General features: G+C 45.8%; 1 protein-coding gene across 1 annotated transcript in view; it reads right to left on the minus strand.

Annotated features, from left to right (window-relative positions):
- LOC141164117 (uncharacterized) overlaps positions 1-24,372 on the minus strand; it is an 89,016-nt gene that overhangs the window by 9,990 nt on the left and 54,654 nt on the right. The window contains exons 8-12 of the mRNA XM_073649268.1: positions 9,543-9,620; positions 7,322-7,466; positions 6,203-6,300; positions 5,411-5,548; positions 3,408-3,575 (exon numbers count right to left, since the gene is read on the minus strand). Of these exons, the coding sequence (XP_073505369.1) occupies positions 3,408-3,575; positions 5,411-5,548; positions 6,203-6,300; positions 7,322-7,466; positions 9,543-9,620 (627 nt within the window). The remainder of the gene's footprint in view (positions 1-3,407; positions 3,576-5,410; positions 5,549-6,202; positions 6,301-7,321; positions 7,467-9,542; positions 9,621-24,372) is intronic.

Below are 24,372 nucleotides of genomic sequence, written 5' to 3' on the forward strand. Positions count from 1 at the left end.
AGCAGCTGACATCTGCGTCCCAGCGCAGCGGCGTATGACGTCACTGACACGCGCAGATGTCAGCTGCTGGCCTCTGAAAGGCCGGCGACTGGCACTGGTATTGCTGTGCAGAGAGCCGGTCTCTGCGCGGCAATACACTGAACTACAGCGCTGATGTCGGCGGCTGCTGGAGAGAGCCGCGATCGTTACGGGGTCTATGCCTGTGGGCCACAGGTGCAGAAAGGACGCCGAGGGAACGGAGGACAGGTGAGAATCTTTTTTTTTTCTCTGTCATGTGAAATACAGCACAGGGGACCTGTGCTCAGTATGGGGGGGGCACTGTGCGCAGTATGGGAGGAAGGGGACCCTGAGCGCAGTATGGGGGGACGGGGACCCTGAGCGCAGTATGGGGGGACGGGGACCCTGAGCGCAGTATGGGGGGACGGGGACCCTGAGCGCAGTATGGGGGGACGGGGACCCTGAGCGCAGTATGGGGGGATGGGGACCCTGAGCGCAGTATGGGGGGACAGGGACCCTGAGCGCAGTATAAGGGGACGGGGACCCTGTGCACAGTATGGGGGGACGAGGACCCTGAGCGAAGTATGGGGGGACGGGGACCCTGAGCGCAGTATAAGGGGATGGGGACCCTGTGCGCAGTATGGGGGGACGAGGACCCTGAGCGAAGTATGGGGGGACGGGGACCCTGTGCGCAGTATGGGGGGACGAGGACCCTGTGCGCAGTATGGGGGGACGAGGACCCTGTGCACAGTATGGGGGGACGGGGACCCTGTGCGCAGTATGGGGGGGGGACCTGGATGGGGGACATGTCTGCAAGATAAGGACCAGGATGGAGTACCATGTCTGCAATATGGGGGACCATGTCTGTGTGGCACCCCAGGGGTCTGGTTTCCACAGTAACGGCAATGTTATGTCTGAGAGCAGGTGGGAGGTCTCTTGGTCAGGGATCCTGTGCATGCCACACCTCCTGCCCAGTCCTGGGAGGGGAAGAACTTCCCCTATATAAACCTAGGGCTGAGGCAGGGTTAGAGAGTAGAGAAGAAGTAGAGACAGAGAAGCAGCATAGGAAGAAACAACAGGAGCTCTGTGGGAGCAGTACTACAAAGAGTCAGGGGCTGGCAGCTGCAGAGCTCGCCCTGACTGAGAAGCTATCACCGGACCCGGAGTCCGAGGCTGTGGGGACTAATCTTTACCCAGCAGCAGAAACCGCCCGGCAGGGGATTTCAGGTCCTCTGGCCAAGAAACCCGAAGGCACGGTCACACGCGTGGGACCAGCACCGCCGTCGTGGAGCGGACGCCACTAGAAGGCCCCGAGTCACCGGCCATACGGGTGAGCACCACACGGTACACTCAGGGACGTGGGCTACTTATACCCGCCTCTAGCAAGGTAGCCAGAAGAGTACAGTCAGTTTGGGAGGCCTACAACTCCGCCTGGCCAGGGGAGATCCCATCTGCTCAAGGACTGACCAGGCCCCGATCGCTAGCCAGTACTCCGGGAGGGTCTATCTTTATCACCAGTAAAGACCCTGAACTACACGCATCGTCTCTGAGTGGTTCCTGCTACCCCCATCATCCACGTCGGCTGCCCTGAGGCCATACCCCTCCCGTTGGGGGTTATACCATCCCCGCTGCACCATCCTTCCACCGGCCTCAGCGGTCTGCCTTGCAGCGGCAGCTCCAAAGCTGCATTCAACGGGTGGCGTAGTCATCCAACATCTACTGCTAATAGACTCGTCGCTCAGTTTGACTCCCTGGGCACGGACCGGGTCACCGCCACGAGACTACAACGCTCAGCAGATCCGGCTCCGGGTAAGCTCCCGTGCGCGCGATGCCGCGCGACGAAGGCCCAGGGGTGCGTCATCTGCAATATGGGGGACCATGTCTGCAATATGGGGGACCTGGATGGGGGACCATGTCTGCAATATGAGGAACAGTTCAAAAGGTGTATAGAAAATAAAATGGTATCACTAAAAATGTCACTTTGTCATGCAAATAATGCGGCCCCCCAAATTAAATGTTTTTCTGTGTGCTGCCCATATGCCCAGCTGAGTTTGAGACCCCTGCCTTAGACCTTAGAACTCATATTAAACCTTCGCAAAGGTGGCAGTTTTGGAGGCTTTCCTGAGTAGTCCAAGTGCAGGGCTTAAATGTCCCAATTTTGTGCATTCAACTGTTGACACTTTCTTCTCACATCATGTTCCTTTCTTTTCCACCTGCCCAACTCGCCTTGCTAAACTGTTCATATACTAAACAGAGTGGAGATGGCTTTTCAACTTCACTGATGAATCAGGTTATATACTGCCCATAGAAATCTATGGAGGAGAGTAACTGTTATGATATCTCCCACAGAAGACAGACATGGCTACCCTGCTCTCACACACACAAGTAGCAGCAAAAGGACATTGTACAGCAATACTGAGCAGTGTAGCTGTTAATCCTGATATGTTGTTTTTATGCCTTTCCCTGTAAGATATGTTGAGTATGGTCTTTTATCGGTAAAATATCTTGTAAGGACTTGTACATGTAAGATATACAGTTTATTGAGCTTTTATCTGTCAGATATATCATTAATGGGCTTGGTTGTATCTATAAGATGTTTTAATAGGCCTGTTACTGTAAGATATGTTGTTTATGGGACTACACCTGCAAGACATGTTGTTTGTGGACTTGTACTTGTAAGATAAGTTGTTTATGGACTTGTACCTGCAAGATAGCTTATTTATGGGCTTGTACCTGTAATATACAGTATGTTATTAGTTACACTTGTAAAATATTCTGTTTATTGGTTTCTACCTGTGAAATATGCTGGTTATGTGCTTTGATCTGTAAAATATGTTGTGTGTGGTATTGTACCTGTCAGATACATCATGTATGGTGTTACACTGGGAGATATCTGTAGGCTTTTACTTGCAAAATATGTTGTTTATAGGTCTGTACCTGTAAAATATGTTGTGTATGGGCTCATACCTGTAAGATATGCTGTGTATGGGCTCGTACCTGTAAGATATGTTGTGTATGGGCTCGTACCTGTAAGATATGTTTTGTATGGGCTCGTACCTGTAAGATATGTTGTGTATGGGCTCGTACCTGTAAGATATGTTGTGTATGGGCTCGTACCTGTAAGATATGCTGTGTATGGGCTCGTACCTGTAAGATATGTTGTTTATGAGCTTGTACCTGTAAGATATGTTGTGTATGGGCTCGTACCTGTAAGATATGTTGTGTATGGGCTCGTACCTGTAAGATATGTTGTGTATGGGCTTGTACCTGTAAGATATGTTGTTTATGAGCTTGTACCTGTAAGATATGTTGTGTATGGGCTCGTACCTGTAAGATATGTTGTTTATGAGCTTGTACCTGTAAGATATGTGGGCTCGTACCTGTAAGATATGTTGTGTATGGGCTTGTACCTGTAAGATATGTTGTTTATGAGCTTGCGCTTCTTCCTTATAAAAGTGACAGAGTAAATCCAAGTCCTTTTCTGCCTCATTCCTTTCCCTTCTTAAAGCTTCTAATTGCAAAACCATGACAGACTTCTCTTTTTGTAAATGCTGAACTTCTTGCTCCATTGTGCTAATCTGTGAAAAGTAAAAGTACTAGAAGTTAGCAATTGTGATTTTCAGCAAATGTTATACACAAGGTACGAGGCTTTCTCTAGCTCAGGATCTCGGAGCTCAAAGGTCAATGATGTTTTGTTTTACTTTTTGATTGGGTTAAGAAGTAGAACCTGGACCCCATAGGGGGGTTGTAAAGTGCTTTCTCACAACATAGGTAACAGTTACATGGAATATGTTTGTACTCCCACCGCTTGTGTTGTCTTCCTCCATTCACTTCATATCCAAGACACATTTTCCTGTCTTGAGACTTGGACTACATAAAGGCTTAGAGCTCATACCATTTAATCTCTTCTAGAAGATTCATTTTTGAGAAGAATATCTCTGATAAATGTGGCCCACCACTGTGTTGTGGTTTTACTATTAGGTTATAATACTGGATAATTTTTGGCCATTCTTGAAATATTAACATTTTTGTCTTAGCTTGTTTACAGCTCATTGCCTTGGAAACTGACCACCACCGGCTAGACAGTAGAATATGTACAGTGCTTATGACTCGCCCCCTGGGCCGTGTGTGTGTGGGGGGATACCCGGAACCGGACCTCTTGTGGATGCTGGGGGTTGTAGTCTCCGTGGCGGCGATCCGGTCCGTGCCCAGGGCGGTCAAACCAAATGGCAGTCTATATGCTGAATGTCCGACTACGCCACCCGTGGATTGCGGTTAGAGTGAACCGCCGCTGCAGGGCAGACCGCTGAGGCTGATGTTGTGGGTGCAGCAGAGGATAGTATAACTCCCCACGGGAGGAGTATAGCCTCAGGGCAGTAAATAGGGATGTTGGTGGTGATGGTGCGCGGGAGCAGCAGTAACCACACGGAGTCTGTCATGCAACTCAGGGTCTTTACTGTTGGTGGTATTAAGGGACCCGTCCGGAATACAGATTAACAATGGAGGCCTGGTCAGTCTGAGAGCAAATGGGAAATCCCGCTGGTCAGGGGGAGTTTGTAGGCCTACCGTGCTGACTTCACTCTTTCTTGGCTATCCTGCTGTAGTGTAGTGGTAGCCCACGTCTCTGAGTGTACCGTGTTGTTCTCACCCGTAAGACTGGCGACTCGGGCCTTCCGTACTTCTCACCCCTCCGGGGCAGTAGTGGTCCCTCTCGTGTGGCTGAGCCTCCGGGCTTCCTTGGGCGAGAGGACTTGAAGTCCCCTGCGTGGTGGTTTTCTGCTGCTGGGCTTATAACCCTCACAGCCTCGGACTCCAGTGTCCGGCTTTGTAAGTCTCTAGGCAGGACGAGCTCTGCTAGCTCCCCTCCTGGCCCTGTGTTCCTCCTCTGCCTACAGGGACTCCTCAGCCTGCTGCTGACCTGTCCCTATCTGCAACTTCACTGGAGCTAGTCTCTAACTGGTCTCTCTAACCCCACCCCAGATCCAGTTTATAAAGGGCAGGTTTCTCCCCTCCCTGGACTGAGGCAGGAGGTGCTGCATGCTAATTGTCCCCAACCAGGGAACCTCCCACTTGCTCTCAGACATAACATCGCTGCCACTGTGGCGACCAGACCTGGGGTGCCACATTTACAAGCGCCTTTCTTAGTTTGTAAGCACTGCGTTGATGATGGCCAGGATTGCTGGGCTGTGCTGCTACTTCCTATTCCCAGCCAGCTTCAGTGCAGTGCTTACAAGGTAGACAGCAGTGGTGGTCGGTCTCCGAGGCAATTAGCTGTAAACAAAAGTAAAGTTTTAATATCTCAAGAAGGACTACAAAATGTAATTAGTAGTAAAATGCAAAAGTGCTTGTTTTCACAAGCACTGTACGAAAATATCTATTTCTCAAAATGCCTCTAACCAAATGCCTGACAAACCTCTTGGCTGTCTTTGTCTTGCTCCAATCCAATAATTTCCATATGTATCAAGGCTCTGTGTTGTTCCTTCAACCACTCCCTTCTTGCTTGCGCCATTAAGAATTCCAGCTCCATCCCCAGACAGTCTGATAGTAAACTCTGCCAAAACAATGTTTAGTCCATTAGACTATTGTCATGATAGGTCACATTGCTTCTACTACATGTAGACGTTACCAGTGACTTCATAGGTATATCTGCTGTTTTCTTCACAATAAGAACTTTTTGTACAAATGTTCATTTGCTGACCGATACAAGCTTTTTCATTTCTTGGTATTTGACAATTGAAACCATCAAAAAAATATATGTTCTCATAAATCTGAGAACCAAGGAAGGGCTGGGTGTGGCACTGTTGTCCCATTGAAGAGAATGGGACAATGCTGCAATACCCGAAGGGTAACTAAACTTAAAAAAATAACTAGTTACTTGAAAGCTGTTTTGATCTGTAGGGTCCAGGTCTTACACCCCAAGTGATTGCTGAAACTAAGTGGCAGAAGGGCTCAGCTGATCCTCGGAGTGTGAGCAGAGTGGATACAGACTCATTAAAAGACCATCGAGGAGAACCTCTGTCCCTTAATTATAGTGATCAGTGGGGCTTACAGGACCTAGACCTTCACTATAACATGTTAATAGTTCTTTAAAAGTTTACTTACTTGTCCAGAGCAAGTACTTTTGGATTAAGATTTGATATATTTTAAATTATGTAATGTAGATGGTCACCGGGAGCTTTCCCATTACAGCCCAGCGGAGGCCTACCTTATTAGATGTTGTTTCCTGGATGCAGGCATCTCTTGAATTGTATTTTACATTTTCATCCAGGGTGAAGTCACAGTTCTTGGATGAGTGTTTTATATCTATAAGGCAAAGTACTGACATTTATCAAAACTCGGTACTAATATCACTCATGTAAGGCCATGTCTCCAAGTCAGTTCCCCTGTTAACCAGTAACCCTTGGGGTGGGGGATACAAAAGGGTGACTTTCTGGTGTGGGGGTGCTATTGTAATAGGGTGAATCAACCATACCTCCCATGTGTCTCTTCTGTAAATTAAAATATTCAAGTTAATGAGATACACACCATCGACCATTCGAGCGATAGCTTCTGTTTGTTAGAGTGTCCAAATGTGTAGATAAATAATAATACTTTACTGGAGGTGTCCTGGCATGCAACAGACGATAGACATGGTCAGGCTAAGCCTCGAGCTGATAGTATTGTATTGAAAGTAACATTTCATAGTATAATGGGGGCACTGTTCGTATTCGCCTGGCAGCTATAAAAATGGCTACCACGAACAGGCTTGGCACTAGCCACTTCATTTACCAGTTCCCAAGGTTTGACTTGACCTCCACCCTATAACCATTGAGCAGAGACGATTGAGCTAGGGCCAGAGGGTAGGCTGCTATTTGGTGGTACAGGCTTGCGGGAATGGAGAGTTAGACAGGACAAAACCAAGAGGCCAGACAAGGTCCAAAGACATCAGGCAAGCAAATGGCCAGTGGACGAGCTCAGAAAGGTCAGAAAGAAGAAAATCCACTGCAACTCAGGAGTGGAAAATCAGGTATGTGTAAACCAGTCAAATAGAACGATATCTGGCAGCCTCCAGCAAGACGCTAGGAGTATTAATAGGCTGTGGTGCTAACAAATTGGCCAAGATGGAAGCTGATCACTCCAACTGACAACACACACCCATACTGCCAGACTCGATGGCACTACAGGGTCTCAGTCACCCTAGTCATTGGCAGGACAGAGTCTGCACCGCCCAGAGATCCTAGTTCCCATGTTCCCCCCATCACCGGTGCCACTAGCAGAATGGAGGCGCATGGAGCAGACATCACAGAGAAGGTCATGGACGAGATGTGACACACGGTACCTTTACCTCTGCCATTTTCTTCAAAGTTCTCATTAAGTTGTTGTTGTCTACTCTGGTAAATCAGGTTAACAAGTCGCTGGTGGGGAGAAGGATCAGCAGTGACAGGTTGTGACATATCTGATGAGCGATAACACTGACAGTTCTGGCATTCCTAAACCCAAATATAAAAAGATCTATAAGAAGGTGTATGACTGACTAGTGTATATCAGAACACCTACACAGAAGCGAAGACTCAGGATCTTCAGACATGACATTGAAAGGGCTCAGTAGATGTCATTTGTGGGGGGTCTGTGAGATGGAACACATGGATATACGGTATATACTATAGAAGCAAAACATGTAGCATATATAGTAAGTGGGGGAAACATCTTAGATTAACACGGAGAACTACCAAGGAATCATTCTGGTTTTGTCTTGGAGAAATGATCACGAAAGAAAAAGTCGATAACAAAAGACAGAATCTGTCAGCAGGTTTTTGCTGACCCATCTGAGAGCAGCTTGATGTAGGGGCAGAGACCCTGACTCCAGCGATGTGTCACTTTCTGCGCTTCTTGTTGTTGTAATTTTAATAAAATCACTGTCTTATCTGCTGCAGCTTAGATAGTCCTCTCATTGACGAGCTCCTGGTAGGTAGTCCTCTATAATATATTGATGAGCTCTGGCTATCATTGCTCCCACTCGGGGCAGCTTTGTGCCCATGCATGGTGTAGTGTGAAAACTGTCAATCAATAGCAGGAGTAAGAAAGAGCTCATTACTAAGAGGACTAGCAGAACTGCGGCAGATGAAACTACAGCCAGAAGTCCAGTGACTCAAACATCGCTGGAATCAGGGTCTTAGTCCATATTTTGTGCTACTGTCAGATTGAGAAACGTAAACCCAGACAGGTTATAAATGTACGATTGCTAGGACTGGTCCCTATTACAGTCAAGCAGTACTAAGGTATGTGAATGAAGCAGCACACGAGCCTGCACCCAGCCGCTTCTGCCCGAGTTTATGAGACTGGCTGAAAATAATGCACTACATTTTGCATCATCCCCAAAAAAGAGTGAGAGGGGGCCGCTCCATTCAATCTCCTCATTGCAGTTATGTAGTGTGAAAAAACTGGGCACTTCTTGTAGCCCTTCTTCTAAAAATCCCTTTAACAATGTTTTCATTTAAGTTTTGGGTGGAAATTCTTAAACTGCTCTAAGATCCTTTGCTGGGATGCTAGTGATAAGCATTTAATCTGAGACACTAAGGGTCCAATTCATCAATCCACTTCCACTTTTTTTTTTTTTTTTGCATAAAAATCCTTGAAATGTTGCAAAATGTTTGCACAACTTGAAGTTGGAGCATGGTCGGGATGCGGCATATCGAAGCCCGCCCAAAACATTAATCAAATTCTATGCCACCTTAATGGAGTTAAGTACACCAGAAATGTACTCCAGTCCATGACTAGAGTAATATTTCTGGTAGAGGAGAATGGTACTTGAAAGTTGCGCCTAATTCATTAAAGGGATCTATCACCACATTTGACCTATGTAAACTATTAATATGAGCTTATAGGTTACAGAGGGCTGAGGACAGTGATACCTGTATGTCTCATATCAGATGCCTTGTTGTGGATAATCATCTTTTATCACTTTATATAAATGACCTCTTCCAGGCTCTGGGGAGGACTCTGCCTGGAAGAGAACTATGCCTCCAGGGATTATTATACATGAAGGTGGAGTTACCAGTGTGATGTGTGATGGCCGCTCTCTGCTCCTCATCTCACTGCAGAGCTGACACATCTGCAGGTTCTTCTCAGCTTCCATCTCACAGGCAGACAGGGCTGTAATATTGTTACAATACTAAGGAGAACTGTGAGAGCAGCCAAAAATGTTTTTGCAAGAAGACAAATTTCAGTTACACTGTTCTGTGTTAGTTACTTGTCTCACACTGGTAACTCCCCCTTCAAGTAAAATAATCTCTGGAAGCCGATTCTCAGGGATTTCAGTGTCAGGCCCATAGCCTGAGACAGTTAATTTACATATAAGAAAAACGTGGATTTCTCTGGAATAAGACATTGCAGGTATCAAGGTATCATCTTCTTCAGCTTCCTATGGACCATATAGATAGGAGGGTTGATCCTACTGACAGATTCCCTTTAAGTAGCACGCACTTCATTAAGACTGGCGAGCATAATGCCAGTGTTTAAGAATCAAGCCAGAAGTCTAGAATATAAGACAAGTTGTTTCTTCTAACCTCATGATGGCATCTTTTCTTTTCTCCAAGTTGTCGTGATACTTCTCGCTTTTCTTTCCAATTTTGTTTCTTTACCATCTGTGTGGGAGAAAATAGATGAAAGGCTTTTTTACTTGCATTTTATAGATATTTTTCATGGCTGAGACCGAGATAAAAGTGAGTTATTTCAACAATAATCTGTTCTGCCGCCTTAGTGTACGGGGAAATTGAAGCTCATAAAGAAACGACTGTATTATCAGCCAGTCTGCTGTCAACATGTCCCACTGCCATGTAGCAGCGGATCATAATGATTGGAAATTATTTTTTAATTTATGGTTACAGAAACAGTATGATTTGTTTTATCTCGGAGAAATGGAAGGGATATTCTTTGCAAAGTACATTACTATGTAATTTATATACTTTTTATTTTTATTGTGCAGGTTTAGAAAAACTGATTTTGTTCACTGTTTACTGTTCAAGTTCAGCTAAATTCATATTAAATAACCCGTTGAATTAATTCTAAAGGGTTTCACAATCACATGGATATCTAATAAGTGTAGATCTTAATGTTTTGTATGCATAAGAAAGATCCTAGTTACTTACCGGTAACGGGATTTTACAGAGCCCATGACAGCACCACCTGAGAGAGGGTATGCGCCCACCAAGGACAGGAACCTACTGAATAAAAAGGCGGTACCTCTCCTCCGCATCAGTTTTGTTTCAGAGCATGAGAGGGCCTCCGAAGACAGGTTAATACATAACCACCACCTCAACATATGTACTAAACACCTTAAAAAAAGTGCACACCACAGTGATAAAGGGGAGGGAATTAATAGGGTGCTGTCATGGGCTCTGTAAAATCCCGTTACCGGTAAGTAACTAGGATCTTTTCCCCTTCTCCCATGACAGCACCACCTGAGAGATTTATAGAGATCAAATACCAGAGGGAGGGATCACCGCTTGCAACACCCTTCTACCAAAGGACAGATCAGTAGAAGAGGAAAGGTCAAGACGGTAATGTTTGTAAAATGTAGCAGGGGATGACCAAGTTGCCGCCTTACATATAATGTCGATGGGCACATCCGCCTTCTCAGCCCAGGAAGCAGCTACCGCTCTGGTGGAATGGGCCTTCAGGTTCTCAGGAACCGGCAGATTGCTTAGAAGAGTAGGCTAAGGTAATAGTATCCCTGACCCATCTAGCTATGGTCCCTCTTGTAACCTTAAGTCCTTTCCTAGCCCCCTGAAAGGATATAAATAAAGCGTCACTCTTTCTCCAGGCTTTTGTCACTTCCAAATACTGGACTAACACCCTCTTAACATCTAAGGTGTGAAGCTTATGTTCCTCAGAATCCCTAGGATTAGGATAGAAGGAAGGGAGAGTGATTACTTGCGTCCTATGGAACTTGGAGGCTACCTTTGGAAGATAGGCCGGGTCTGGTCTTAAGATTACTCTATCCATACATACTTGAGTGAATGGATGGTTAACGGATAGTGCGTGTAAGTCACTGACTCTACGAGCTGATGTCAGGACCACCAATAGCGCAGTCTTTAAAGTTAAGATTTTTTCTGAAACCTTCTCTAAGGGCTCGAAGGGAGGTTTGGTTAATGCTTCCAGAACTAAATTAAGGTCCCAAGGAGGCATTCTTGGAACAGGAATAGGTCTGGATCTATGACAGGCTTTAATAAATCTAATGATCCATCTATTTGCTGCCAAGTCATAATTATACAGTGCCCCCCTTTGCGTCAATAGCGACCTCTCAAAATCCAAGCCGTCAAATGCAGGCCCGCTCTTTGGGGATGACAGACTGGGCCCTGCCTGAGGAGATCCGGGATGTCCGGAAGAACCCATGGATCTGCTTGGGACATTCTCTTCATCCAAGTGAACCATGGTCTCTTGGGCCAGAACGGGGCGATCAATATAACCCTCGCCCGTTCCTCTCGGATCTTCCTCAGGATAGTAGGGATCAGTACTAAAGGGGGAAAGGCATAAGCTAGAGTGAAATCCCACTGAATCTGCAGCGCGTCCACCGCAAACGCCCCCTCTTTTGGATTCAGGGAGCAAAAGGTTTCGGTCTTCCGATTGTGTCTGTTTGCAAACAGATCTATCTGGGGCTGTCCCCACCGATCCACAATCTGCTGAAAAACGGCTGGATTCAACTCCCACTCTCCTTGTTTCAAGATGTGACGACTCAAGAAATCGGCCTTTATGTTCTCTTCCCCTTTTATATGCAGTGCCGAGAGCGTAACCAGCCGACTCTCGGCAAACCTGAAGATCTGATCCGCTATTAACATCAGAGGGAGAGATCTGGTACCCCCCTGATGATTGATGTAGGCGACTGTTGATCTGTTGTCTGACATTATCCTGACGTGAGGACCCTGAAGAACAGAACTGAATTCTTTTAGCGCGTTTCTGGCTGCCAACAGCTCTTTCATGTTGGAAGAGAGACTTGTCTCGCTGTCCGACCAGAGGCCTTGTACAGAACGATCCCTTAGGTGAGCTCCCCAACCTTCCACACTTGCGTCTGTTGTAATTGTATCCGACACCTGGAAGGTCCAAGGAACCCCCAAAGATAGGTTGACCGGAGATGTCCACCAGTCCAGGGAGTTGATCACAACATCTGGAAGAGATATTTTCCCATTCAGGCGACCTTTGAGCCGCCTGTCCGCTGCCAGAATCTCCTGTTGAAGACATCTGGAATGGTGCTGGGCCCACTGAACCGCCGGGATGCAAGACGTCATTGTACCCAACAGAGACATTGCACTCCTCAGGGTCATGGTCGGATTGCTGACAACCTGAGATGTTAGGGATCTGATCTTCAGTTTCTTTTCCTCTGGCAGAAGACAGGTTTGGTTTTCTGAGTCCAGAATGAGACCCAGGAAAGACTGAACCCTCTTTGGTTCCAGCCTTGACTTCTCCAGATTCAACAGCCAACCTAGGCGTCTTAGACTGGCCATGACGTCCGCCAGGGCTAGAGCACAGAGTTGACTTGATCTGCCCACTACTAAGAAGTCGTCCAGATAAGGGATGACCAAAATGTCTCTTTCCCTCAAGTGCGCTGTGACCTCCAGAATGATTTTTGTGAAGACTCTCGGCGCCATGGAAATGCCAAAGGGAAGAGCTGCGAACTGAAAATGCCTTACGTGCCTGCCGAATTGTACAGCTACTCTTAGAAACTGTTGATGATCTGGCAAAATCGGGACGTGGTAGTAGGCGTCCTTCAGATCGAGGACGCACATAAAACAGTCCGGAAATAACATCTTTATGGCTGATTTTATTGTTTCCATCTTGAAAGGCCTGTAGATTAAATGGTCGTTCAGTCTCTTTAAGTTCGCAATGGTCCTGAAGGAGCCGTCCGGCTTCTTTATTAGGAAGAGAGTCGAATAGAATCCTCTTCCTTGCTCGGGTGCAGGTGTTTCCACCAGAACTCCTTTCATGAGCAGAGAGAGAACTTCCTGCTGTAAGGCTATCTGTTCCGCTAAACCTCTGGGGCTGATATTTTGACAGTGTTCTTGGGCCTGCTTTTGAACTCTAATGTGAGCCCCCTCCTGATTATCCCTAAGATCCAAGAATTGGATGAAATTTCCTTCCAGGCAGGCAGGAAGTGGGACAATCTTCCTCCCACCCGGGGGGAACTGTCACTTAGGGGCTTTCTTATTCTCGGAGGAGGGACCCCCAAACATGAAGCCTCTGCTATACGGCTTTCGGTCTTTCCAGCTACCTTGGTCTCTGGGAGCTTTACTGCGGCTGTATTTTCTCTTCCGAAAGAAACTGTTAAATCGGGAACCAGACACCGTGGGAAATCCATGTTTTTTGTCTGCGGCTTTATCTAGGATGTCATCTAGACCTTTGCCGAACAAGAAGTCCCCCTCACAAGGGATTGAGCACAGTTTAGACTTTGACTGCACATCTTCTGGCCAGCTCTTGAGCCATAGCGCCCTACGGGCTGCATTAGAGAGGTTTGCAGACCGGGCAGCCAGCCTAACTGAATCTGCCGATGCATCTGCCAGGAATGCAGCCGTTCCCTGCACAAGAGGAAGGTCTGATAGAATTTTCTCCCTGGACACATTCCCCCTGATCTGGTCTTCCAATTGTTGAAGCCAGATCATCATAGATCTAGCAGTGCAGGTCGCTGCTACTGCCGGTTTAAGGGCACCTGCTGACGACTCCCAGGTTTGCTTAAGGAAGGACTCCGCTTTTTTATCCAGCGGGTCTTTTAAGGCTCCTAAATCCTCAAAGGGCAGAGTGGATTTTTTTTTTTTTTTTGAAGATTTTGAAATGGCCACGTCAATCTTAGGGGTTTTGTCCCATTTAGCCGCATCCTCATCCTCAAAGGGGTACCTCCGCTTGGAGGATGACGGCAGCTGACCCTTCCTCTCCGGTTTCTTCCATTCCCTTTCTATCAGAGATTTAATCCTGTCATTGACCGGGAATGAGCGTCTCCTCCTTTGGTCTAAGCCCCTGAACATAACATCCTGGACTGTTCTGGGCACTTTGGTATCGGTAATACCCATAGTCCCTCTGACGGCTTTAACTAGTCTCTCGGTATTCTCAACCGAAAAACAAGGTCTGCCCCCCCCATCATCATCCGAAGACTCCGATGACGATGAGTGATTAGAGGAGGAAGGCAGTTCTCTCGTAAAACGGGACTCCACTGATTCCTCTGATTCTGAAGAAACTAGTTTTCGCTTCTTCTTTTTGAGTGAGGTTAAGCCTCTTAAGGACTCTCTGACCTCTGTCTGGATTAGATCCTTTAATTCTAAAGAAAACCTGGGGGACTCCTCTGCAATGGTTTTCTGAATACAGTCCGAGCATAGGTTTTTGGCATAGGAGGTGGGAAGACCGATTTTGCATAAAGCACACTCCCTGTTTTTACTTTTAGCACTACACTTCTTCGCCTCCTGCCCCAAGAAATAAAAGGAGAAGAAGGAGGAAAAGAGAGAGAGAGAAGAGCACATTATTCAAGGTGAGACTTTCACGAAGATCACTCACCACACTGCCGTTCAGACTAGGGTACCGGAGGCGGTGGTTGCCGTTCACATGAGGGCTCCCATCTGGCGGAGGTGGACTGACGAAGTCTTTTCTGACCAGTCTTGTCGGAACTCGTACGCCCCTCACTGCTGTGACTTTGTCGATGGGAAGATTCCCGTTCCATTTGTTTGAGCTGCTTGCGCTGCTTTGATGGCTGTGGCTGCTGCTGTACTTCCTGTGGCGGTGACAGCTGCTGCCCAGGTGACTGCGGTTCCTCATCCATCATGGCGGGGATGCAGACACCGCCATCCTGATTGCTCCCCATCCTTAAAAGCAGTAGGGCTCCACCTCCTTTAGGCTCCTCCCTTTCCGGCAGTGTGCTCATCTCTCTTTTTTTTTTTTTTTTTAATTTTAGCCAGCTGGCGCGCTACCCGCAGATCCACCTGCCTCTGCGCGTGCGCAGCCCAGCGGCACCCGGCGCGCTTGCAGCGGGATGACAGCTTCCCACCCGCGCATGCGCAGACCCGGTTTCCGGCGCACTCCGTGATAGGGCGCGTCAGCACCCCGCGCGTGCGCAGCCCGGACTTCCGGCGCGCTCCATCACAGGGTGCGACGCGACCCCCACGTGCGCAGCCCAGAAGACCTGCCGGCCGGCGCGCTCAGTTCATCTTTGCGAGGCGCAGACCCGGCCGCAGGCCCCGGCGCACGCGGGGAGGAATCCAGAAACAGCACCTCCTCCCCACACGCAGACCCGGGCAGCAGCCAGACGGGCTGGGAACAGGGACCATCTGCTGCTTCCACGGCCTCCAGGCCGCACCGTCCATAATCCAGGTACGTGAGGTACCACCTGGTGAGGCTCCCATCAGGGACAGGAACCAAAACTGATGATGCGGAGGAGAGGTACCGCCTTTTTATTCAGTAGGTTCCTGTCCTTGGTGGGCGGATACCCTCTCTCAGGTGGTGCTGTCATGGGAGAAGGGGAAAAACGTATTTTATTCTAAATAATCACATTTGCTGCTACTTTTTTTGCAGAGGCATTTTTTTTACATTCCTTTTTAAGATTATTAACAATTTAATATTTAACTTCCTTATTTTTAATTTATTATTTATTACATCTGTATTCTAGTATATAATCATCTATTGTATAAGTTTTGTCCATTTTTTTTTGTTTCCGAAGGAGACACGCCAATCCAAGATTGCCAGCGGTTAACTCCGTTTTTCTTATTGAAAACACATACTTGCCTGTGTAAAGGGATAAAGGATGGACAGAGTTTGGGCACATTTAGTTTAGCTATCCCTGTAAAATAGTAATCAAAATCAGGGAGGTAAAAATAATTGTAAAACGTGCAGAATAATCATGGGTTAATCGTGTACTATTCATGAATATAGCCAGCAGCAGTATTTGTGTAATTGATGGTCTTGAGGATGTTGGCATGAAGCCCGGGCTCTTATCAGTAGTAGACATGCATTGTAGAAACCTTTCTTGGTAACTATAGTGTAAAATCTAATAGCCTGGGGTTAAAAAAGTACAAAAGTACCCCCCACAAAGTGACCTAAATTGGTTATAGCCAGATTGCATGTATGTCCAGTAGAAAGGATGATATAAGTTTCTGTGACCCCATAAGTACTAGCTGTGGGGTGAAAATATGTATATTTAATAGTGATGAGCGAGCACTAAAAGGCTCGGGTGCTCGAAGCTCGGGTCGAGCACATTGGAATACTCCGCAACGAGCCCAATGTAAGTCTATGGGAAACTCGAGCATTTTTCTGGCGGTCCCCCCCGGCGGTCTGCAGAAGGTCAAAAATTGCCCAAATCGATGGGAACAGTGCTCAATTAAACGTCAGGCAGGCAGAATATATAGGCAGACAGGCAGGGTATATAGGAGGGTGCATGAAAAACACAGCAGGGCACTCAGAACACACTAGTGCCCTCTGATTTTCATGCACCCGTCTCTTTAAAGGAGGCATACACCGGTACCCGACAATTTAGAACAGAAAGAATAGAGCATCACACATAGATTAGATAGATAGAAACATGTCAGTCACATATATAATAAGTACAGTGATAGTGTTGGTTACTGTACTTGTCATTTAGTGTTAAAATAAAAGATTTCTTAAAAAAAAAATTGCCGTAGGGTTCCCCGTAATTCTAGTCTCCAGCGGAGGTTAAGCAGACGGCTGGGGCAGATGTTTGAAGCCTGGGAAGGGGTTAATACCCACGGAGCTTCCCAGGCTACTAATATCAGCCTCCAGCTGAATACCTAGCCTTTACTAGCTATTAAAATGGGGGACCCCCCAAACAAACGACGTGGGGTCCCCCCTATTTTAATAGCTAGCAAAGGCTAGGCAGACAGCTGGGGGCTGATATTAATAGCCCAGGAAGGGTGCCATGAATATTGGCCCCCTCACAGGCTAGAAACACCAGCCGTCAGCCGCCCCAGAAATGGTGCATCCATAGGATGTGCCAATTCTGGCACTTAGCCTCGCTCTTCCCACTGCCCTGTAGCGGTGGCAGTGGGGTAATAGGGCTGGGGTTGATGTCAGCTTATAATGCCAGCTGACATCAAGCCCAGGTTAGTAATGGAGAGGCGTCTATAAGATGCCCCCATTACTAACCCCATAGTGAAAGTGAAAAAAGACACCAACACCCAGAATAAAATCTTTTAATTGAAATAAAGACACAATACTTTAATGTTCTAAATTAAACTCTACTTACCGTCACGCCCATTCCAGCTGAAGCCAACGATCTCCTGCAGTAAAAGTAAAATAATAAACCAACCTCATCCTTACCTTTCCATGGTTCCCAGGACGGCTTCAGCTCAGCTACATTGACATGACAGGCTGGATCGCTCCACAGTGTCTCTGTAGCGTTCTGCTACCATCCAGCCTGCCATCTCAATGCGATCCCAGCGTGGGAGAATTCGACTGCTCAAGCGGTGACGTCATTTGCCGGCACCGCATGCGCAGGAGAATTCTCCCACGCTGTCAGTGACGTGCATGAGGTGAGCTGAGTTCATTGGACATGAACTCAGCTCATCTGGATGTCGTCACAGCGAGACACTGAGGAGCTTCACTGAGGAGCTTCTCAGTGTCTGCGGCATGGCAAGCTGGATGGCAGTGTTCTGCTGCAATCCAGCCTGTCATGTCAATGTAGCAGAGCTGGAGCCGTCCTGGGAACCATGGAAAGGTAAGGATGAAGTTGGTTAATTATTTTACTTTTATTGCAGGAGATCGTTGGCTTCAGCTGGAATGGGCGATATGGTAAGTAGAGTGTAATTTAGAACATTAAAGTTTTGTGTCTTTATTTCAATTAAAGGATTTTATTCTGGGTGTTGTTTTTTTTTTTTTAACTTTGACTATGGGGTTAGTAATGGGGGTGTCTTATAGACACCTCTCCATTACTAACCTGGGCTTGATGTCAGTGGGCATTATAAGCTGACATCAACCCCAGCCCTATTACCCCACTGCCACCGCTACAGGGCAGTAGGAAGAGCGAGGCTAAGTGCCAGAATTGGCACATCCTATGGATGCGCCATTTCTGGGGCGGCTGACGGCTGGTGTTTCTAGCCTGTGAGGGGGCCAATATTCATGGCGCCCTTCCTGGGCTATTAATATCAGCCCCCAGCTGTCTGCCTAGCCTATGCTAGCTATTAAAATAGGGGGGACCCCACGTCATTTTTTTTTTCGGGTCCCCCATTTTAATAGCTAGTAAAGGCTAGGTATTCAGCTGGGGGCTGATATTAGTAGCCTGGGAAGCTCCGTGGATATTACTCCCTTCCCAGGCTTCAAACATCTGCAAAAAGAGGAAAGTAGATTCAGCTCACCTGATTGGTGTAGGCTTTGGAAGGAAGCACGGGTACGTGTGGCCTCACGTGTTTGCATGAAAAAAAGTTGAAGAAACCAGCTTCCAAAAGTGCAAATATTTATTGAAGCAAATCCACGCAGTTTAAAAATTTCCAAATTACATCGGGGAATCTCACATGGAAAAAACGCAACGCGTTTCGAACACAGAGCTGTGTTCTTTGTCAAAGCTGACATGCATATGACACTCTATAGTATTATATCCAATAACAACCAATCAGATCGATATGCTTGGTGACATGAGAGTGTGAATAGGGTGCATAATTAGTGTGAGCCAATCACATAAAATGGAAAAAACAATAAAACCATTATGGAGAGAAAGAACAAAAAAAAGAGATAAAATTCATTTTAACATAGAATGTTACATGAAATAAATAAAGTAAACTGACAGAAACATGAAGTAGAATCAATAATGAAACATGATTTCACGGCGTGCATTGAGTCCGTCTGGGAAGCGGGATCCAAGGTTGTAAATCCAGAATGCTTCTCTGGTGAGTAAACGGTGTCTGGAATCTCCTCCTCGAAGTGCAGGTTTAACCCTCTCTATACCAATGACCTGTAGAGAACTGCACGATCTCTGGTGAAATTGAATAAAATGCCTAGAGGCATGTGAAATATTACGGTTGGTACTAGAAAGAGAAGATACAGTTATATGAAAAAGTTTGGGCACCCCTATTAATCTTAAGCTTAATGTTTTATAAAAATCGGTGTTTTTGCAACAGCTATTTCAGTTTGATATATGTAATAACTGTTGGACACAGTAATGTTTCTGCCTTGAAATGAGGTTTATTGTACTAACAGAAAATGTGCAATCTGCATTCAAACAAAATTTGACAGGTGCATAAGTATGGGCACCTCACCAGAAAAGTGACATTAATATTTAGTAGATCCTCCTTTTGCAAAAATAACAGCCTCTAGTCGCTTCCTGTAGCTTTTAATGATTTCCTGGATCCTGGATGAAGGTATTTTTGACCATTCCTCTTTACAAAACAATTCCAGTTCAGTTAAGTTTGATGGTCGCCGAGCATGGACAGCCCTCTTCAAATGATCCCACAGATGTTCAATGATATTCAGGTCTGGGGACTGGGATGGCCATTCCAGAACATTGTAATTGTTCCTCTGCATGAATGCCTGAGTAGATTTGGAGAGGTGTTTTGGATCATTGTCTTGCTGAAAGATCCACCCCCTGCGTAACTTCAACTTTGTCACTGATCCTTGAACATTATTGTCAAGAATCTGCTGATACTGAGTGGAATCCATGCGTCCCTCAACTTTAACAAGATTCCCGGTGCCGGCATTGGCCACATAGCCCCAAAGCATGATGGAACCTCCACCAAATTTTACTGTGGGTAGCAAGTGTTTTTCTTGGAATGCTGTGTTTTTTTGCCGCCATGCATAATGCCTTTTTGTATGACCAAACAACTCAATCTTGGTTTCATCAGTCCACAGGACCTTCTTCCAAAAAGAAATTGGCTTCTCCAAATGTGCTTTTACATACCTCAGCCAACTCTGTTTGTGGCGAGCTTGCAGAAATGGCTTCTTTCGCATCACTCTCCCATACAGCTTCTCCTTGTGCAAAGTGCGTTGTATAGTTGAAAGATGCACAATGACACCATCTGCAGCAAGTTGATGCTGCAGCTCTCTGGAGGTGGTCTGAGGATTGTCCTTGACTGATCTCACCATTCTTCTTCTCTGCCTTTCTGATGTTTTTCTTGGCCTGCCACTTCTGGCCTTAACAAGAACTGTCCCTGTGTTCTTCCATTTCCTTACTATGTTCCTCACAGTGGAAACTAACAGGTTAAATCTCTGAGACAGCTTTTTGTATCCTTCCCCTGAACAACTATGTTGAATAATCTTTATTTTCAGATCATTTGACAGTTGTTTTGAGGAGCCCATGATGCCAATCTTCAGAGGAGATTCAAACAGGAGAACAACTTGCAAGTGGCCACTTTAAGTAGCTTTTCTCATGATTGCATACACCTGGCTATGAAATTCAAAGCTCAATGAGGTTACAAAACCCCAAAAAAGTGCTTTAGTAAGTCAGTAAAAAGTAGGTAGGAGTATTTAAAACAAGAAAATGATAAGGGTGCCCATACTTATGCACCTGTCAAATTTTGTTTGAATGCAGATTGCACATTTTATGTTAGTACAATAAACCTCATTTCAAGGCAGAAACATTACTGTGTCCAACAGTTATTACATATATCAAACTGAAATAGCTGTTGCAAAAACACCATTTTTTAGAAAACATTAAGCTTAAGATTAATAGGGGTGCCCAAACTTTTTCATATAACTGTATATCAGTTAAATGTTCTGAAATGCGAACTTTAAGATTTCTTGTTGTGCAACCAACATATATAAGATCACAAATTTTGCATAGAATTATATAAACCACATTCGTGCTGTTACAATTTATGTGTCCTTTGATTTTGAAAGTTTCTGTGTGGTTATAATTGAAAAATTCTTTAGTAGCTGATGTATATTTGCATGTCCGACATCTATTTTGGCCGCACTTATAGAAACCAGAGTAATTTAGCCAAGTATTACTTTTTAAATTATTAGAGGAGAAAAAAGACGGTGAAATGATGTTACCAATAGTGACACCTCTCCTTGCTACTACAGAGCAATTGGATTGTAAAATTTTAGATAAAGTTGCATCCTCATACAAAATGGATATGTGTTTGAAAAAAATAGATTTGATTATATTAAACTGAGGGCTATACTGCAATGACAGGACTAGTCTATTAGAATTATTATGAACAATACGTGGTCCCAAATTTTGGTGTCTCTTGTGTTTGATTATATGTTTGGCTCTACTCAGGGTCCATTTAGGATACCCCTTTCTGAAAGTTTGGACCATGTGTGTGTAAGTTCTGTAGATAGAGTGTTTTCATCATTGCAGTTCGAGGAGGAGATTCCAGACACCGTTTACTCACCAGAGAAGCATTCTGGATTTACAACCTTGGATCCCGCTTCCCAGACGGACTCAATGCACGCCGTGAAATCATGTTTCATTATTGATTCTACTTCATGTTTCTGTCAGTTTATTTTATTTATTTCATGTAACATTCCATGTTAAAATGAATTTTATCTCTTTTTTTGTTCTTTCTCTCCATAATGGTTTTATTGTTTTTTCCATTTTATGTGATTGGCTCACACTAATTATGCACCCTATTCACACTCTCATGTGACCAAGCATATCGATCTGATTGGTTGTTATTGGATATAATACTATAGTGTGTCATATGCATGTCAGCTTTGACAAAGAACACAGCTCTGTGTTCGAATCGCGTTGCGTTTTTTCCATGTGAGATTCCCCGATGTAATTTGGAAATTTTTAAACTGCGTGGATTTGCTTCAATAAATATATGCACTTTTGGAAGCTGGTTTCTTCAACTTTTTTTCATTCAAACATCTGCCCCAGCCGTCTGCTTAACCTCCGCTAGAGACTAAAATTAAATTACGGGGAACCCCACGCCAATTATTTTTTTTTTAATAAATCCTTTATTTTAACACTAAATGACAAGTACAGTAACCAACACTATCACTGTACTTATTATATACGGCGCCGTCACATGACCGGAAGTCAGTGGACTCATGAAGGCGCTGCCGCAGAGGAAAGCAGAACTGAGATGTTCCGGCGCTTAGCATGGGGCCGGGGGCCCCATGAGGAGACGCACAAGAGGGGGGCCCCAACGGGGCTCCGACCGGCCGGGCCCCATACTGGAGTCAGGGCCCTGCTGGAGGCTGGAGGGGCCCCCTCTCCCTCGGGGCCCCCGTTCAATGAACGGGCTGCACGGGCGGTAGGTCCGCCCCTGATAGGAGTCTTCATCTGGCCACTTTAGCTTCTAATGGTGGTCACTGCACTGAAGGCCTCGGATAGTTCCTTCTGTCACTGACCTGTTCCTGTGGTCTTCAATTCCTAAGAGAAAACTCATATCCTCATTTGATTGAGGTCCCGTTGCTTAAACACAGCCTCCCACTCGCACGATCGAGGTTCTGTCCCTTTAACCAGGCCTCTGCTTACACAATCAAGGTTCCATTCATTTAACCAGACCTTCGCTCACACAATCGATTTTCTGTGACATTAACCTAGGTAATCAGAATGTCTTATTCTCTGGAAAGGCTCTGCACCCGTCAGTTTATTCACTTACAATAATGGCCATGTGTGTCCGATCACGCTCCTCCAGGGTTTGGCTGTAAGCCAGAAACAGGCCTTGCTTCACAGGTGACTTGTTACAAGTCCGGGCAATGACTGAGTTCCTCCCCCGACCCCTGTTGGCTTTATTATTTTTCTGCTTCATCACAGCAGATCACATGCCCCCTGTGTAACAGCTTTTGTCTTCCTCTCATTCAACCTATCTTCTGTTCTTTGGTTCCTATATCCACTGTCGTTGGCCACTAGATGGCAGAATCCACCCATAAAGGCTTCACACTACATTATTTGTATGAGTCTCTCCACTTCCCTTACACATAAAACACTGATTGTATTGAAACAACAGCACACAGCCTAATAAGTGTCACATCACTGAAATCCGTGTCTCTGCCCTTACCTCATGCTGCCCTCAGATTACATAACAATACCTGCTGACAGATTCCCTTTTAGTAAGGATCATACTCTACATAATCTGGGATTATTTTTAAGTCTACAGAGTGAGTGGGAAAACCAATTTGTTTATATCTTGGACACTCTTTAATGCAATGCTCAAAAATACACATCTCTAGGGATTTTAGAGTGTCAAAGCAGCTGAGCTGCAATACTAGGGACAACCGAAAGACAGGTGTGCACTGTTTCTGAAAGAAGGCTGCCATTTTTCCTATTTCTAGAAACCCCCCTTTAAAGTTAATTTAACAATGTTTCCATTAGTTTACCGCTACGCTCCACGTAATGTCATGTTTAGGTTATTGTTTGACATGCATGGTAATAAAAGTAGCGGGAACACAATTACCAAGTAGAAGTCTGACGAGCTCAGATGCTTTTATATATAGAGATTGTTTAACTGCAGTCAGTGGGTCGGCATTCTGAACTAAACTAATACTCGTATGTCATTTTCTTTCCGGCTGAAACAGGTTGCCATGGAGATAGAACTACGTGGCCTTTGTCTGGAAACAATGTCCCCCCAAGGGATCTCATCAGACCAAGCAGAAGTCAAAGATTTTATGATCTCAGCCACAATGTTCTTATGAAAAGCACCTGAAAACTGTTCATTAGTCCAACAAGGCAATGCAATGATTTGTAGGCACCATAATGTTTAATGAAGGTGCTAGGGACTGCGAAGGTCAATAAAGGGTTAATGGGGATGATAGGATTTGAATTTTAGTAGCTGGGGAAGTTAATTGGCTGGAGAGAGAAAAGGGAGGGTATATAGGATGAGGGCGGGAAGAGATCCCTTGAGAGCAGAAGCAGATCCGGGAGGCGGGATAGACAATCCAGTACCAGGCCGGCTTCTTGCTCTCCGTTATTGTCCACAGGTAGTAAAAAGCAGCAGTGGCGTCAAGAACCGTCGCCATCGCCACAGAAAACATGGAAGAGAGCACCGCAGATGGACACAAAGAAAAAGAGCAGAGACTTCTTCTCTATCATCTTCTGAGGTGCCATCTACTTCCGAGTCCACAATAGAATCGTCCCCGCAAGGAGGTCACAGGCGGAGGCGCCAAACACGAAAATACCGGAAAGACACCCATCAGGAACTACGCAATACGCAAGACAACGTTCGTCCACGAAAAAGTTTCAGGACCCACTGGTTTAACCCAGGACAGACCCTCAGTACCACTTTAGCCCGGGGCAATAGCTGGACCATCAAAGACGTCCGCTGGGGGTGAGTCGACATACAGTGCGGCGTGGCCCATGGCAGTTGATTATAGTCAATTGAATGAAAATTATAATTTTGTTGACATGTTAAAAAGTTTTTTAGCAAAATTGGAACAAAGGGATGGCTGGCCTTCGAGTACGGGTCCAACAGAGGAGCAATTGACTCCGCCTGGGCAGTCAGACGTTAGCACCATATTATTCTTGCTCAG

Source organism: Phyllobates terribilis, unplaced genomic scaffold, assembly GCF_046119375.1.
Source record: "Phyllobates terribilis strain yellow unplaced genomic scaffold, ASM4611937v1 Scaffold_10__3_contigs__length_209671492, whole genome shotgun sequence".
Taxonomy (NCBI): domain Eukaryota; kingdom Metazoa; phylum Chordata; class Amphibia; order Anura; family Dendrobatidae; genus Phyllobates; species Phyllobates terribilis.